Below are 15,796 nucleotides of genomic sequence, written 5' to 3' on the forward strand. Positions count from 1 at the left end.
CATAATCATCACAGCTATCTGAGAGAAGAATAACAATGATTTTATTCTTTAAAATTAATACAATCACAGGCATAGTCGAGAGGGGGGGATTTTTCAAAATTTTTTTATCCAGCTTATCCCAATATTGATACAAACGTTTAAATGAAGACAACAGTGAAACACAATATGATGATTTAGAATTATTACAGTAATTATAAAGGTGGTCTATTTTTATGCATACAACAAGTCGTCATTGCCGGTACTATTTCCAGCCTTTTTGTAATCAGTTATCTGATAAATACTTCCAATATCAATTATTAATATAAGCAGAAACTATACCGATTTAATTGTTTTAATCATGCGCCAGACATTCCTCAAGTAAAAACTACCGCTACGCCCTCATATGAACATTAGTAAAAAATAAGGACTATAATCACAGCTTCGGTCTCACCAAAATTCTAAAAGCAGGTGGGTTAAATTGTTAATCTTATAACATGTTAAAAACTTCCATTAAAAATATTGTTGGATCATTAGATAGATAATTGTAGGTATCGAGCCATCGGTAGCTCATCCGGAGCATTACAATCACAACATTACAAAACACCTTACTCAAGACGGCATTATTAGTTTCCAAGCCTCGAAAGCATAAGGTACGCTGAATTCAAAGACGGAACAAATGGCATAATAGTAATCAGATGGTGAGAGCCGCCAGCAGCGCGCGCAGGTCGGCGGCGCGCGCGCAGCGCAGCACGCGGCGGGCGGCGCGCGCGGCGGCGGCCTCGGCCTCGAGGCGGCGCGCCACGCGCTGCGCCCGCGCCGTCACGTCGCGCGGCACGCCCGCCAGCCGCGCCGCGTTGAACCCGTACGACTTGGGGCACGCCCCCGGCGACAGCTTGTACAGGAACGTTATCGTTTCCTCCGGGATGTCGTGGGCACCGTCGGCCGTCGGCTCGTCCGTTTCCACCATGCACGCCTGGTGACACATTGAAAATTATTAGGTGATAGGTGTGAATGCGACTTATTTCCCGACTGCTTTTGAATCGTCGTTTTACAAGATTAATTGAAGTCAAATTATCATAAATTCATCAAAAGAGTTTATATTCTAAGAATACAAAAGTGAACGCCGTAGCGATCGCTCTAAGTTTCGCTTCGCTTCGACGTCAGATAGGCGGCCGGCAGTCAACGCATTCCATGCATCGCATAAGAGAAAAAAGGTGACCGACCATGTGTCCCAACTGCAGGCCGGGGTGGTGCGCGAGGTGCTGCACGAGCGAGTGGTAGTGCGTGGAGAACACGGTGCGACAGCCGCGACCCGCCAGCTCCGCGCACACCGCCGACGCGATGGCCGTCCCGTCGTACGTCGACGTTCCTCGACCTGGCCGATTAAAGGGTGAGTCGAGGTGAGGTCAAGGTTTCCTTCGTTCTAAGAAACTATGTGTCTATATTTATCTCGATATCTTAATATTTTCGCGTTAGACAAGTCCTGCATATATAAAATGCTAATATATACTCTTATCCATTTTTTAATATTTTTGTTAAATTTCTTTAGCAGCATTTTTTAATAGGAAACTGCAGTAAATCTCGCGAATGGCATTCCAATGGGACATCATTTTTACACTCCCAACACCATAACATACCATTACAAGTAGCTTTTGTAAGATTGTCTCGGCTATTGCTCACCTAACTCGTCCAGCAGCACGAGCGAGTGTATCGTCGCGTGCTTCACTATGGCTGCCGTTTCGTTCATCTCCACGAGGAAGGTGGACTGCCCCGAGAGGATGTCGTCGGAGGCGCCCAGGCGGGTGAAGATACGGTCTACTAGACTCATGCTACATTCTTGAGCTGGCACGTAACAACCCTTAAAGAAAAATAATTATTTAAAGACATTGTTTTTCGGGGTATTTTGGACCCTGCGAGTCCCTAATTGAGGTTACATTGTATTCAGAAAAAAAAAATGTTTCAAACATTTTTGCTAATGCTCGTGGAGGAAACTTAAATCTACTGAATACAATGGTTTAATGTTCATAATGTAACTATCCGATGGGATAATAAAACTCTGTTATGTACAGCAAATACAGACTTACGGTAGTCCGAACGGGGAACGAACAACCTGATAATACGGTTTAACGAGAGTCATTTATACATATGTATTATAAAAATTGGAGTGTCTGTTTGTAATATTAAAATAACCGCTTTTTACTAAATGCATATGGATGTACACGGTACATATACCAATTTTTTTTGTTTTATTTCAAATTTTGTCTGTTGTCTATCTGTCTGTTTGTTTCGGCCAACTTCTGGAACGGCTGGACCACTTTTGACGGGACTTTCACTGGCTGATAGCTGATGTAATAAGGTGTGACTTAGGACAACAAAATTTTTTTGTTAAATTCAAACGCGCACGAAGTCGCGGGCACAGCTAGTTTCAAATATATTGTGTCATCCTAATTTCATTTTTCAATCTTCTACCAACCTTGTAAGTACATAAATGTTATACAATGATCTCACCAGATGCGCCAGCACTGATAGTAGACCCAGCTGCCGCATGAGCGTGGACTTCCCGCCCATATTGGGTCCGGTCAGCAGCAACAGTCTTGCCGTCTGCAGCGAAGTGTCGTTAGGGATGAACTCGTGAGCGACAGGGATGCACGGGTGCCGTCCTTCTTTTATATTGACGTAGGGCTGGAAGGAAATAACAGAGTAATATTTATATCAATTAAAATTAATCTTAAGTCCAGAAATATTGAAAAAAAAATAATGAGGGTTAAACTACATGGATGTATATAAGTTATAAATAATTGATAAAACATCACACCTCTTGGTTTCCGTCAAATGTAATTTCTGGCAAACATATATCTCCGTGCTGCTGCCTCGCAAACTCTGCAAATGCTAGCAAAATATCCAACGTCGCTAAGCATTTAGTGGCCATCTCCCATTGATTGTAACTCGAGGAGAATTTCTCGAAGATACGACGACTTAGATCTTTTAATATATTCCTTTTCTGCTCCTCTGCCGCAATCATTCGCGCGAGAAACTCCTGTAAAGAGCATTACTTTAAGGTTACATTGCATGAAGAATCTTATTGATTATTAATAGTTATGCCGAGATGGCCCAATGGTTAGAACGCGTGCATCTTAACCGATGATTTCGGGTTCAAACCCAGGCGAGCACCACTGAATTTTCATGTGCTTAATTTGTGTTTATAATTCATCTCGTGCTCGGCGGTGAAGGAAAACATCGTGAGGAAACCTGCATGTGTCTAATTTCAACGAAATTCTGCCACATGTGTATTCCACCAACCCGCATTGGAGCAGCGTGGTGGAATATGCTCCATACCTTAGCCTTAGCCCAGCAGTGGGAAATTTACAGGCTGATTATGTTTAATAGTTATGGTCATAATTTCTACCGACCGGATTCCCATAGACATGCCAATGGGCTACCTGATGATCACCTTCGTTTTCTTTATTATTAACTATTCCGGCTATAATCAAACTTATCGTAATTCAATTACTAGTAAAAATATTAATTTATTCATTATTCCACACATTGTGTATACACTAAATTTATGGAAAATATAGGACGTTTATTGACACTATACTGGTAATTTATCAATGAATTGATTATGATAGCATTAGCGATACTATCAATCAGTATTAAAAACTTTATATAAAAAAGAACCGAAAGAACACTACCCTACAGATCCCGGGATAAAATATTGTCTAAACGACCCGTTGCTGATCAAATAATATTCATCAAATAGTAAATAAACTAAGTTACATTATTAGTAATATTAAGCATACGAAAAGTAGACAGTAGTATTAAATCATGGTTAATATAATTGATTTCATTGCTAAAGTCAACAGTAACTGTGATCAACTTATTATCAAATGCAATCCATATGACACTGCAGAACTTGAAGAACAGGTACCACGCTGAACTTATTTAAACAATTCTGAAACTGTTAAATTAATATAAAATGTACCTTAGTCTCGGCAGTTGAAAATTTTTTGAACCCTTTTCTTGTACTTTCTAGATGGTATTCTGGTCCGGCTTTAGCTGCGGCTCCCTGTGCCACTTCTAGCTGATAACGTTTCTTGTCCACACCTACATATGTCACCTGGAATAATAACCAAACATATTGTTTTTAACAAGGTATAGTTAGTACTTTTATTTTCATTATTTAGAAATTACATCACAATTTAAGTAGGTTTAAAAATCTTAAATCTAGCCTTAAAGCGGGTTTAAATATATCAAGATCGGATTATAGTGTTAGGCACGGAACGTCAAGCTGTTATCTCCCATATTCGCATCAACTATCGATCATCGACTATTCCAGATCAATTAATCTGACTTTAATCAGCGTTTCAGAAAAACGAAGTGAAAATAGAAGAATAAATGGATATCATTCACGATTCCAAAGATTTTCGTTACGATTTACTTCATTCCGAAAATCATAACTTTGGGACATGCAGGACCTTAGCAAGTCTGCATATGCAGTCATTTTTCAGTCTTTAATAAATACTTTGACATTTCAATATATAGAAAGGCAACAAGTAAAAATATATCTTTGCCTTCATCTATGACGTTTTTTAAAAATAATGACAAAAAGAATGATTGGGTTTAGAATTTAACAGAACAGTTATAACATACTAGACTGCAATCATTTTTTCACTCTGGTCACATTTATATCCTTCATATTATGTAAGTAATTTTATATTCATACAAGCATTTATACAAATTTAAGTTTTGTATAGTTTCATAGTTTCTTTTTTTGTGTTATTCATTGTGTTGTCACTCGAAATGTAATTAAATGATGCTTCCTATAATTAAGATACCACTCAGTCTATACTTGCACGTTCTACGTATAACTATTTAATGAAATAGTGAGTAAAATACTCGTTTAGTGATCTCATTATATAAATAATGAAAGGTTGTATAATGTGAAACAACGAGCCTTTACAAATGTTTTTATAAATAACATATATGTGTCTTCAAAACGTTTTAAATAGGTCTTTTTTGAATGACGACTTGTAAAAAAATCTACTAGTCGAAAATATAACATTCTAAAAAATAATCTAAATCGACTTATGACACTATATTTGACGAGTCCCCTCACCGCCCCTGTGGCCTAATGGATAAGGCATCGGCCTCCTAAGCCGGGGATTGTGGGTTCGAGTCCCACCAGGGGTAACGCAAAACATATATTTTGTTTTTGATTTGGCAAATTTGAATTTAGTTTTATTCTTAGAATAATTATTTAAAATATTCCCATTCATGTAACTTTTTATATTCTTTGAACGACTTGTATGTACTTACTCTACATTTAAAATACTTTTCTTGTTTCGTTAAATATTGCTTTAATTCGTCTTCCAATTCCTCAATAACTTGTAGTATATGGTCATATTCCTTATCGACGCCTGCTCCGGGTAGTATACGACCTTCTTTCTCTGCATCTTGTTGATTAAATGCTTCCTGCATGTAAACAAAATTACAATGACTCCATTTTAATTTTTGTCCAAATTATTCTTAATATTAATAAATTCAAAATAATATCTGCTAGTTTGTTTAAAATAATATACCTTAAAGAACTTTAATGTGTCTCGATAGTCGGGAAATTTGCCTTGTGGGCTGAATTGTGTTATATGCTTTAACAGAACAGATTCAATATCAGAAAATAGTTCTGTTAATTTCAGGACGGCGGTAAAACCGTTTAGGACCGATATAAAGTCCAATACTTTTCTCTTTGAATAAGTTTTTTCTTCATAGAATATAGCTCGAGAGTCTGGATGGTCTTGTGATTTCTTTAAGTTACCCAAAGCATGAATTCTGTAATAAAAGTTTATTTAGACAATTATTGTAATATACTAAAAGTATTTGATTTTTTTATTTGGTGGAGCTCGATATTTCGACATTAACTACGAATGCCTTGTTCACGAGACTGCACCAAATAAAAATAAAAAACATGGTAAATATCCCGTTTCAAATACTTTTAGTAATAAAAATAACCATGTTAATTTACAGTCTTATATTGTAATATAATTCAAAAAAATATATATGACACTATTATTATAATTATATTAATAGTATATAATGATTAGGCAAAGATTCCTATTCAGTGTAGTAATATTTCTCCTATTTGTATTCAATTTTTTTTTCTTTGGTAGATATTAACGAACAAGTTTTAGTGTTAATGTAAATATCATAAAGAAATACCAATGAAAAAGCGAAATTGGAAAAAATGTCTTAAAAATATCTGCAGAAAATTCGTTCAAAGACATTTATCTACGTTTTTTTATATAAGTCCTAAAAAATAATAGTTAGGTTTACATTTTTCATTAGTTTAAGTTGAATATATATTAGTCATACAGCAATTACATTTATTTACATACGAATTTAATAAAAACCAACTAAATGGATGTTAAATGATTCTGTACATAAAAATAAACTTGATACTTATTACATCATAATATTTACTTAAACATACATAAATATTTACATTATATTTATGTCTATGTTATAATTAAAATCAATACTAACTTTGCTAAGAGCCGTTCTAAATCAGGCAAGGTGGTCAGTATATTCTTTGCATCCTGGCACAGTTCCTGGTTCTCGAACAAAGCTTTAACTGCCTCTTGTCTTTCCTTGATGACGGTCAGATTGCAGCTCGGAGAGCAAACCCATTGGTAAAGTAACCTGATAAAACATATATATAACATTAATATTCTAAATATTTTAAAACTCATGTCTAACATTGAGTTAAAAATAATAATGTGCTTGACAAGAAGTGATCACCCCAGACTATATAGAAATTACAGAAGTTTTTTTACCTGAGTTTTCATGTAATTAGTGTTTAAAATTAATTTCGTGCTCGGCGGTATTTAAAAACCAGTTCTCCGGGTTAAGTTCAGCCACATGTGTGACCAACCCACATTGAATGAGAGGTCGAAGAAAGAGTAGCATTGGGACATTTACAGGCCGTGCCTTTATCTAAACGCAGACCCCTATATTCAAATAAATCTCCTTCACATATTTTCTATATGTTTTTAGTTTGAATATTAAGACAAGGAGAACTTTTCAACAGGGGGTGGATGGCAAATTTCAAAACTGTAATGTATTGCAAAAATACTGAAAAGAATTTTAAGCCCAATTTTGATGAACTAAAACTTCATCATTGCATTTTTGAATAATCTATGTATATTTCAGATCAGACATCTTACCAATTGAATTTTAAAAATTAAACACATCACTAATTATAATCCCTATCGAGGTCATCAAAATAATCAAAGGACTACGGGAAGTAACATATGGCAAATTTAAGTAAAATGTTCAATTTTCGTATAACGTCTTTGATCTCTTTATTATAGGTTTGTCGTTCTAAATAATGATCAATTTAATTATGTAATCAGTTAAAGGTAGAAGTAAAAGGTATTTTTTTTTTCAAAATAATTAAATTATAACTTTAAAATTGTGGGAATAATTTAGATTTCGTTAGCCATTTCTTTGTTTACTAATTGCTTAGTATTTAATTGAATAATTAATAAAAATTAATACTTGGAACTGTATATTTTTAAAAATATACTTGTTTGTGAACACGAACCTTTTCCCCATGGGTGTGGTACAAAAGTTTAGCTTATCATATAAGCAGCCTTCATCTTGAACTATTCTCAAGTTTCTCAAAGTGATTGCATCTAATATCATTGTATTGCCTCCTGTCCATTCGTTTTCGACCTTATCGTTTGACAATATGGTGCTATTCAGAACGTCGGGAGGAGCGTATTCTTCAAATTGTGACATACCGAGGATCTGTATGTCAAGTAGACAATCTGTAAGATAAGCTACGCAGCCTCCTAATGCTTTGACTGCTAAGTAACAGTGTGCAGCTGGTGTGAGTCCAAGGGCATCGCCTAAAATTATTTATTTTAAATAAGCTTTAAATAAAAAAGTTCTGTAAGTCACTATGAAAGAAATAACATTTAACAGCAGAAGCAGTCAATAATCCCTAATGATAAGCCCAATCTCCACCCCGTGTACGACATTCTCCCTCCTAAACTTCCTCGTCCAATTAATGTTGACTTTTTTTCATGTTTGTGTTTGTCCACTTTGTAAAATTTTGTGTGTTGTTTGTTTTAGTAAAAGTAGCGACCCACCACGTCAATTTAAAATTCAACTCAAAATTAATGAAGAAAATTATATGACATAAATATACATTTTTTATTAATATGATTATTTTTATCCCTATAGAACAAAGAACTAAAATGCTAGTTTTTATTTAGTGTATACAATAGTATACTAATAGCTTTTTTAATGTCAGGTCTCTCGAACCTGTTGTAGTATCGAGTCAGTGTTGTACATGCATGTGTATGTATATTGTTTACATACCGCATAAAACATTATACCATCAGGGCTATAAGCATGTCTTACCTTCGTGTAGGAATGGTTTGATTCCCTCCGGCCAGTCTCCGTCAACATTGGTTCTATAATACTTCTCAGCTAATATTTTTAACGTTTTTTCTGGTGGCCATATAGCAGTGCGTTCCAGTCTCGCAGTATGACAGTGAGTGGCTAAGAGTTTAGTTGTATGTGCTGTGGTTGTTTTCCGATCGTAGATTATCTACAAAATATTAATACATTTTTGTACAAGTTATTACTGAAACTTATGTATAGATCTATTCACTCACGAAGGCGCGCTCCTTTGCGTTAACTTATCGGCGTGTATTGTTATGTGTGTGTGACGCTCGTGCGTATTAGATGTGCTTAGTGTGCGTGAGATGACAAAAAGTAACGGAAGCAAAATAAAGTCACCCTTTTGTGATTGAATAAGTCTAAATATTCTAAATGATGTATTTCCTCAAGATGTCGATATAAATCAAAAGTTCATACGAAACCGGCCTTTTAATGTCACTTGGGTTTTGAAATGTGTATGGACTTCAACAGTTATAGTGACGTTGCTTAAGTTGACTAAAATGAATATGTTCAGTACCGAGTTAATATCTTACCAAAGCTGGTGGATAATGAGCGAGTGTAGTCAGTAACCTCGACGAATGCTTGTCGTCCGTGAATTGTCCCATGTGGAACTGCCCTATAGTAGTGTCTATAAAGCAGACTCCATATGTTCTGCAACCATTATTTTCCTAAAAAAAACACAATGTCATGATTTGTAAATGTATTGATATCTATTAAAAGCAACCGTTAATCGGGTTTCTTGTCCACTCTACAACGGTAACATCCACAGCGCGAGTACGGCACCTCCTCGGCGACGGCCAGCATGTGGTCCGAGGCGCTGCGCGCGGGCGCGGCGTCCTGCAGGCCGAGCGCCCGCGCGCCGCGCACGCTCACTTGGCACACCTCGCGTCTGACGACCTTATCGCTCTTACTCGACAGACCGCTGCCTGAACACGTGTAATGTTAATAATAACAAAATAAAATATTTATACACATACAACATTGTAACAAATTATCGAGATATCTTCTCTCGCATTTCCTTCGAAATTAATAAGCTTAATTTGAATACACTTACTTTTACATCTCTCCTGCATCATGTCAGGAGTCTCGGTTTGTTCGACACGCACTACCTTGTATCCTTTGGAGACCAAAGTAGAAGCCATGCGAGAATATGCACTTTCAGGGAAACCAGAATGTGCAAATTCACCCTAGAATATAAAAATCATGATTTAAAAAATCACTCTAATTTAAACAATATTAAAGCTATTCCGAGTAGGTTATATGTTTAAATTTTTTTTTTTTAATTTTAAAATATGGCGAAGTCAAGTGATCACCTTCATAAAAGAGAAGCCAAGTTCATTCACACCAACGGCTGCATCCATATGATACAGCTCATAAAATTTCCCAACTTTGAAAAACAATACACTATCAAAATGTTTTGATTTTATTTCCCACCACTGTTTGTGAGCCTGTAAAGAAATACATTTGTAAACATTATATAATATATAGAACTCTTAAGTTATTAACTATATATAATTATGTATATGCCTAATATGCAAATATCTGAAGAGTACAGAACTACATATTAAAAACAATCTTGGATATTCCATGAGAGCTGTTTTTATTAATCTTGCAAGTTACTTAAAATTATTGTACAGTACATTTAGCTGCAAAAAGTATTTATCAAGATTTAATAAATTAAAAAGTTAATTATAGAATATTTCATGCATTGAAAATTCCTTCAATTTATATACAAATATAATACAATACACACAGGTGTCTGCTTTTTCATAAATTCCATTGGTACATAGACTGTACTTGGGTCATATTCTGGATGGTCTGGCTTACGCTTCTGACCATCTCGTATATTATCTGGTTTCAACCAATCCAGTTTGCAATGAGTCCAGTTATCTTCATCCGCTATGATAGGACTTTCTTGAGATTCTATTTTTGATTGTGAACTGAAAATAGAAATAGCAGTAAGTGTTACAGATAAGTAATATTAATTTCAATAAAAAATATTTTTGCTTACACATTTGGGATGACTCGTCTGGTTTTATCGCTTTTAGGGGATTCACCAGGTTCATATTTGAAACTTTCTTGTAATCTTTGCTTCATAGACACTTCATTTTTAGGGCTTTTAACTTTATTGTCTGCTGAAATATTTTGATATTTAATGTCAATTGATAATTTCATTCGAATTGGCAGGTCTTTGTCATAAAAAACTATGATTGTAGTCACCTTTCAAATACAATTATAAGACATACCTTCAGCTCCAGAAATGAAACCATAATATTAAAAAAACAAAATATATATACTTCTAAACTAATATTATAAATGTGAAAGTAACTCTGTTGGTTACACTCTTACAGCCAAAAAACTTAATTTGTCAAAATTTGTTATGTTGTAAACTTAAACCTCAAGGAATAACATAGGCTACTTTTTAGACATGACATCTGATGATGAAACCCTAAAATAGTGAACAAAGCCATGGGTAACAACTGGTATTCTATACATTATTTCTATTATCTTTACCTTTATTTTCAATATCTGAATCATCAGAATCTATAGGATTTAATCTAATCCGCTTCCTTTTTTTGTTGGAAAGGACCACTTCTTCATCACTATCACTAGCTTCCTTATTTGGTTCTGGTGATGGAGTTGGTATCCTCTCTCGTTTTTTATCTGTAAATACATACACTCTGAAAATGATCTTAATCAATGTTTTTTATTATTATAGCGATAGACTTAACAAAAAAGGAACTTTACACAATTTTCTGCAAATTATATTAAGTTTTTATTACATTAACTTTAATGTGAAAATACAGATGCAAATCATAGAGCATTGTATTAATACATTAGATCTATATTTGTAGCCTTACATAATATTAACTTATAAATACTTACTTTCAACTTTAACACCATCTTTACAGTTTAAAGAAGAATTTAATTTGTTAATACTGCCTTCATCGCCGATCTGTTTAGGTTTTTTCGAACTCGGCGGTGTTTTAGCAAAGTAATTGAACAATGTATTCGAAACTGTAGAACTATTTCGTTTAGACATATTTCGTCAATTAAAGGACATTGAAGAAACTGATATATATAAATTGTCTTTGCAGTGATTTTAAATACGCAAAGCTAGCTAATTAAGAAATGAGATTTTGCAATTTCTTATACTTTGCCGGTTTTGGCGCAAAATCACAATAGCAAATACGAAAAGACATATATGATATGTCACTTTTGTCTGACAATTGACATATGTCAATGTCATAGTTAACTACGGATTTGATATGCTTAATATCCCCTTAATATCAATTATAGTTGCAATCCGAAGGGTAAGAATCCTTCGGATTGCAACTCATATAGACCGATAGCTTTATCATTAACTTTGGCAAAGATCACTGAAAATCTGTTGAAGAACCGCCTGGAATGGAATGGTTAATGGAAAGCAGAAATATACTTGCTCCCTCCCAATTTGGTTTTCGGAAGGGGTTGAGCACCATTGATAATCTAAGCATACTCACAATAGACATTCGAATTGCCTTTGCTAAAGGAGAGTACCTTGTGGGAATCTTTCTAGATATATCTTCTGCATATGATAATGTACTTCTTCCGTTGCTCAGGCAGAAAATGCAACAGCTGAGTATTCCACCGAGGATAGTTCATCTCATATGTAATCTGTTAACTTGCAGATCAATAACGGTTAGACACCAACATCTCTCACTTCCCCCAGACTTGTCTGGAAAGGTCTTCCTCAAGGCTCAGTACTCAGTCCTCTGCTTTACAGCATACACACCCATGATCTCGATTTGTCTGTTAACAATTTTTGTAACATACTCCAGTATGCTGATGACACTGTTTTGTATTATAGATCTAGCTCCATTGAAAATTTAACATTTCGATTAAACTCTGCTTTGCATTACCTATCCCAATGGCTCTCTGACCATGGCTTATCGCTGTCGATAGCCAAAAGTCAAGCAGTGGTATTTACTAAAAAAAGACGTATACCTACCTTTAATTTGTTTTATGAGGGTCAACGCATTAACTTTGTAGACAAAACAGAATTTCTTGGTATTATTCTCGATCACCGACTGAACGGAATTTCACACTCTGATTATTTAGCCAAGAAATGTGAAAAATCAATTAATGCCCTTAGAGCAGTATCTGGAGTTTGGTGGGGAGCTCACCTTTATACATTGAAGCTGATCTATAACGCAATAGTTCGTAGTCATTTAGACTATGGACTGTTTGTTCTAGATCCATTCAATAAATCAGCTTCAGAAAAATTAAACAAAATTCAGTTTAAATGTTTGCGCATAATCTTGGCTGCGATGAAATCCACTCCTACTAATGCTCTGCAGGTTGAGTGTGTTGACCCTCCTCTACATATAAGGCGGCAATACTTATGTGACCGCTTTATCATCAAATTGTTACAGCTATCTTCCCATCCTCTATTGGCCCGATTAAACAAATTATCCCACCTTTACAACCCAGACAGTCCGAAATCCTCATTCCTATTAAACAGTTTCCTCAAGTATACCAACCTTCCTCATCCCCTTACCACTTTTCCTTCTAATCTTCTTTTTTCCACCTCCTTTAAAGCTCTTATTTATAATACCCCCGTTATAACAAACCTTGGTCTTAGAAAAGGTTCCCCTGATACTAGTGTCCAATTTCAAAAAATGTTTCATCAAAATTGGCCAAATCACCTCCCTATATATACTGATGCCTCTAAACTCTCACCGACCGGCTGCGTTGGCGCAGCTTGTTGGATACCTAAATATAAAATAGCCCTTTTATTTAAATGCCCCCCTGAAACCTCTATATTTTCCGGTGAGGCCATTGCTTTACTGGAAGCTATTATGTATGCCCAGTCACACAACATACGACAATGTTGTTTACACCTTTAAAGACGTATCACTTTGTATGTTACCCAAGTCAGATATTAATTTTAAGTGCTTAGTGATAAGTTGATGGTGTAACTTTTCCAATAAATAAAAAATAAATAAATAAACAACCAGTTATTTTATGTGATTCATTAAGCTGTCTGTTGGCCATTAAAGAAAATCCTTATCATAGCAAATTAAGACTTTCTATCGTTTTTAAGATCAGAGAGGCCCTGTTGTCCTGTCACCAACAAGGTCTACAAGTTTTGCTTGTCTGGATTCCAAGTTACTCGGGTATTATTGGAAATGAGATGGCTGACTCATATGCTAAGATTGCTATCCAATCTGGTTCATCTGAGCATTTTGTCAATTCCTCTCGAGTTTTGCTCACTCTTGCGAAAGTACAATGGATGGGATGGATAAATCCTGGAATGATTTTTGGATTTCATCAAAATCGGTTAGGGGTAAGTATTATCCGGCGTTCCGAAATTCCGAGGCGACCATGGTTTTCATTTCACAGGCACGCTGACCGTTGAGTCACTTCTACTATCTGTCGGTTACGCCTCGGCCATTCATGCACACCTACCCACCTAGCAAAGATAAGAGTCCGAGATCACTCGCTGTGTGAATGTGGCCTAGACGAAGGTTCCGCAACCCATATCCTGTTCCTTTGTCCTAAACTTCGTCATCCTATTTACGACATTCTCCCTCCTAAAGTCTCTCGTCCTATAAATGTTGAATGTTTGTTGACGTTTGTGTTTAGTCCATTTTGTTCGTTTTTGTGTAAATATATGAAATGTAATAAAATTAAGCCGTGAATAGTCCAATTGAGTGTTATATCTTATTATATATAGTTTAGAGTACTAACAATTATTATTAATTTACTTTATTATTAACCCTTAACGTTTGTGTTGTAAACGACTGATTTGTAGAGAGCAGTTTTTTGGAATGCAATGGATGAATGAATGAAAATGAGTGTTTATTTAGATAAATGTTTCGGGTATATATACAAAAGTTTCGGTAGCAAAAACGACCCCTTCCAGAGTCTCTAATCTGTTTCAAATACGCAGTTTTTTTTGCATAAATGTGGTATGCACTTGGAGTAGCCTGTGGAGTTATTTACGACGTAATGACGGTGTGCAGATGTTGTATACGCTTGGAGTGGCTATCTAGTGGCTAGCGTCGTAACGACAAACAAATGTGCTGCTACAGGATTAACAAGGAAATTGTTACTACTATGCTAGTCTTCAAAATTTAATTGAGTTTGTCACCTCAACCGTACCGATCAATCTCTTTCGTGTCTTCTCCGTCCTACGTGACATTGGCGAAATAATCTGTGCCCTGTCGGCACAACTAAAAGCCATTAAACTAAGAATTGAATTGATATGTTTAATGACTTTAGCGAAATAATGTGTGCCCTGTCGGAACAACTAAAAGCCATCAAACTAAGAATTGAATTGATATGTCTAAAAATCTGTACATATAAATATTGAGAATTATAATTTGTAAATAGTTTACTGTATTTACATACGATATTAAGCTGCAAAGCGATATTTATAAAACCTTTGATCGCTTTGTTGCAGTATATAAACATAGGAAGGTCTTTATCAAACGTTCTCCAATCACTATCATAACTACAACATTAGATTATTTTATAATGTCTAGATATAGTCCATTGAAATGTTACATGAGCTGAACATTTTTTAGAAGACGCAATTTTATTTATGGAAAATGTAAAGTGTCAATACAAGCTTAAACCCAAGTTTGTGTGGTTAAAATTGCGTCCTCTAAAAAATGTTCAGATTGGCCCTCAAATTGTAACAGTTATTCACTCACCAAGCGTCATCCTACTTACGTGCGTGTTCTTAACTACTTAGTAGCCAACGGTTGTCTACTATTTTTTTCGACGCGTTCTAATCTTTAATAGACTTATCTAGACATATAAATACTTACTCAAATAACGATATATTTTTCGTTTTAAAAGTAACAATTATTTTCCGAACTTTTTAAAACTATTTATATTATCTTGAAATGAATAGTATATTGTGCTATCGATATTATAACTTTCTAATTCCATTCTGTTGGAATTTAAAATATAGTAGTATTCTAAATTTAGTTTTATATATAATTATATTTAATCTTTTTATTTTCGATGTGGGTATTAGAAAAAAAATATCATGACACTTTATAGGAGTTTAAAACACTGGTATTAAAAATAGCCTTTATTTTTTTCTATTACATGACTAATTTGTGTTGATAGAGTACAAAAGCTTATTACTACAATATAAAATTACAATTTTGGTGTATAATGGCAGTAATACAATACCATTTTTAAATTCTATTGTAAATAACACTAGATCGGAATGTTTAAATTTCTTTAGTCACTTATAAAATACATAAATAAAACGAATTTAATTTAAATTATTTGGGTCGTCAAGGTATCAAATATGGCTATTCTTCATTCACAATTTACAAACTGAAGTATTTTG

The 15,796-nt window shown here is 34.9% G+C and overlaps 1 protein-coding gene and 1 non-coding gene across 5 annotated transcripts; one reads left to right on the forward strand and one right to left on the reverse strand.

The window, feature by feature from the left end:
* Window positions 1–350: 350 nt before the first annotated feature.
* On the reverse strand, window positions 351–11,625 carry LOC113401761 (probable DNA mismatch repair protein Msh6). Of its 4 annotated transcripts, none has more exons than XM_064218029.1 (19): window positions 11,329–11,625; window positions 10,957–11,106; window positions 10,454–10,574; window positions 10,196–10,382; window positions 9,756–9,890; window positions 9,497–9,629; window positions 9,226–9,368; window positions 8,976–9,110; window positions 8,401–8,590; window positions 7,577–7,883; window positions 6,517–6,672; window positions 5,559–5,805; window positions 5,296–5,451; window positions 3,962–4,096; window positions 2,795–3,016; window positions 2,488–2,661; window positions 1,660–1,837; window positions 1,203–1,354; window positions 351–952 (listed from the first exon to the last, which is right to left on the reverse strand). In XM_064218029.1, the coding sequence occupies exons 1-19, from the start codon at window positions 11,483–11,485 to the stop codon at window positions 671–673; spliced, it is 3,360 nt and encodes a 1,119-aa protein (XP_064074099.1). In that variant the 5' UTR covers window positions 11,486–11,625; the 3' UTR covers window positions 351–670. The 4 variants fall into 4 exon arrangements, with proteins under 4 accessions (XP_064074099.1, XP_064074097.1, XP_064074098.1 ...); XM_064218027.1 differs by having other exon boundaries at window positions 10,454–10,577; XM_064218028.1 differs by having other exon boundaries at window positions 9,226–9,364; window positions 9,493–9,629; window positions 11,329–11,624.
* Trnar-ccu (transfer RNA arginine (anticodon CCU)) lies at window positions 5,097–5,169 on the forward strand. Its single transcript has one exon. It is a non-coding gene; the product is annotated as a tRNA-Arg (tRNA).
* Window positions 11,626–15,796: the final 4,171 nt, after the last annotated feature.

Source organism: Vanessa tameamea, chromosome 20 (genome assembly GCF_037043105.1).
Source record: "Vanessa tameamea isolate UH-Manoa-2023 chromosome 20, ilVanTame1 primary haplotype, whole genome shotgun sequence".
NCBI lineage: Eukaryota > Metazoa > Arthropoda > Insecta > Lepidoptera > Nymphalidae > Vanessa > Vanessa tameamea.

What these genes read in the sequence shown, in the direction of transcription:
- LOC113401761 (XM_064218027.1), bottom strand. Translation starts at nt 11,485, where the DNA reads ATGTCTAAACGAAATAGTTCTACAGTTTCGAATACATTGTTCAATTAC. An exon ending in AGATGGTGTTAAAGTTGAAA is followed by an intron (nt 11,107 to 11,328) that starts GTAAGTATTTAT and finishes ATGTATTTACAG; the next exon opens with ATAAAAAACGAGAGAGGATA. An exon ending in CGTGCTGCTGGACGAGTTAG is followed by an intron (nt 1,355 to 1,659) that starts GTGAGCAATAGC and finishes TTAATCGGCCAG; the next exon opens with GTCGAGGAACGTCGACGTAC.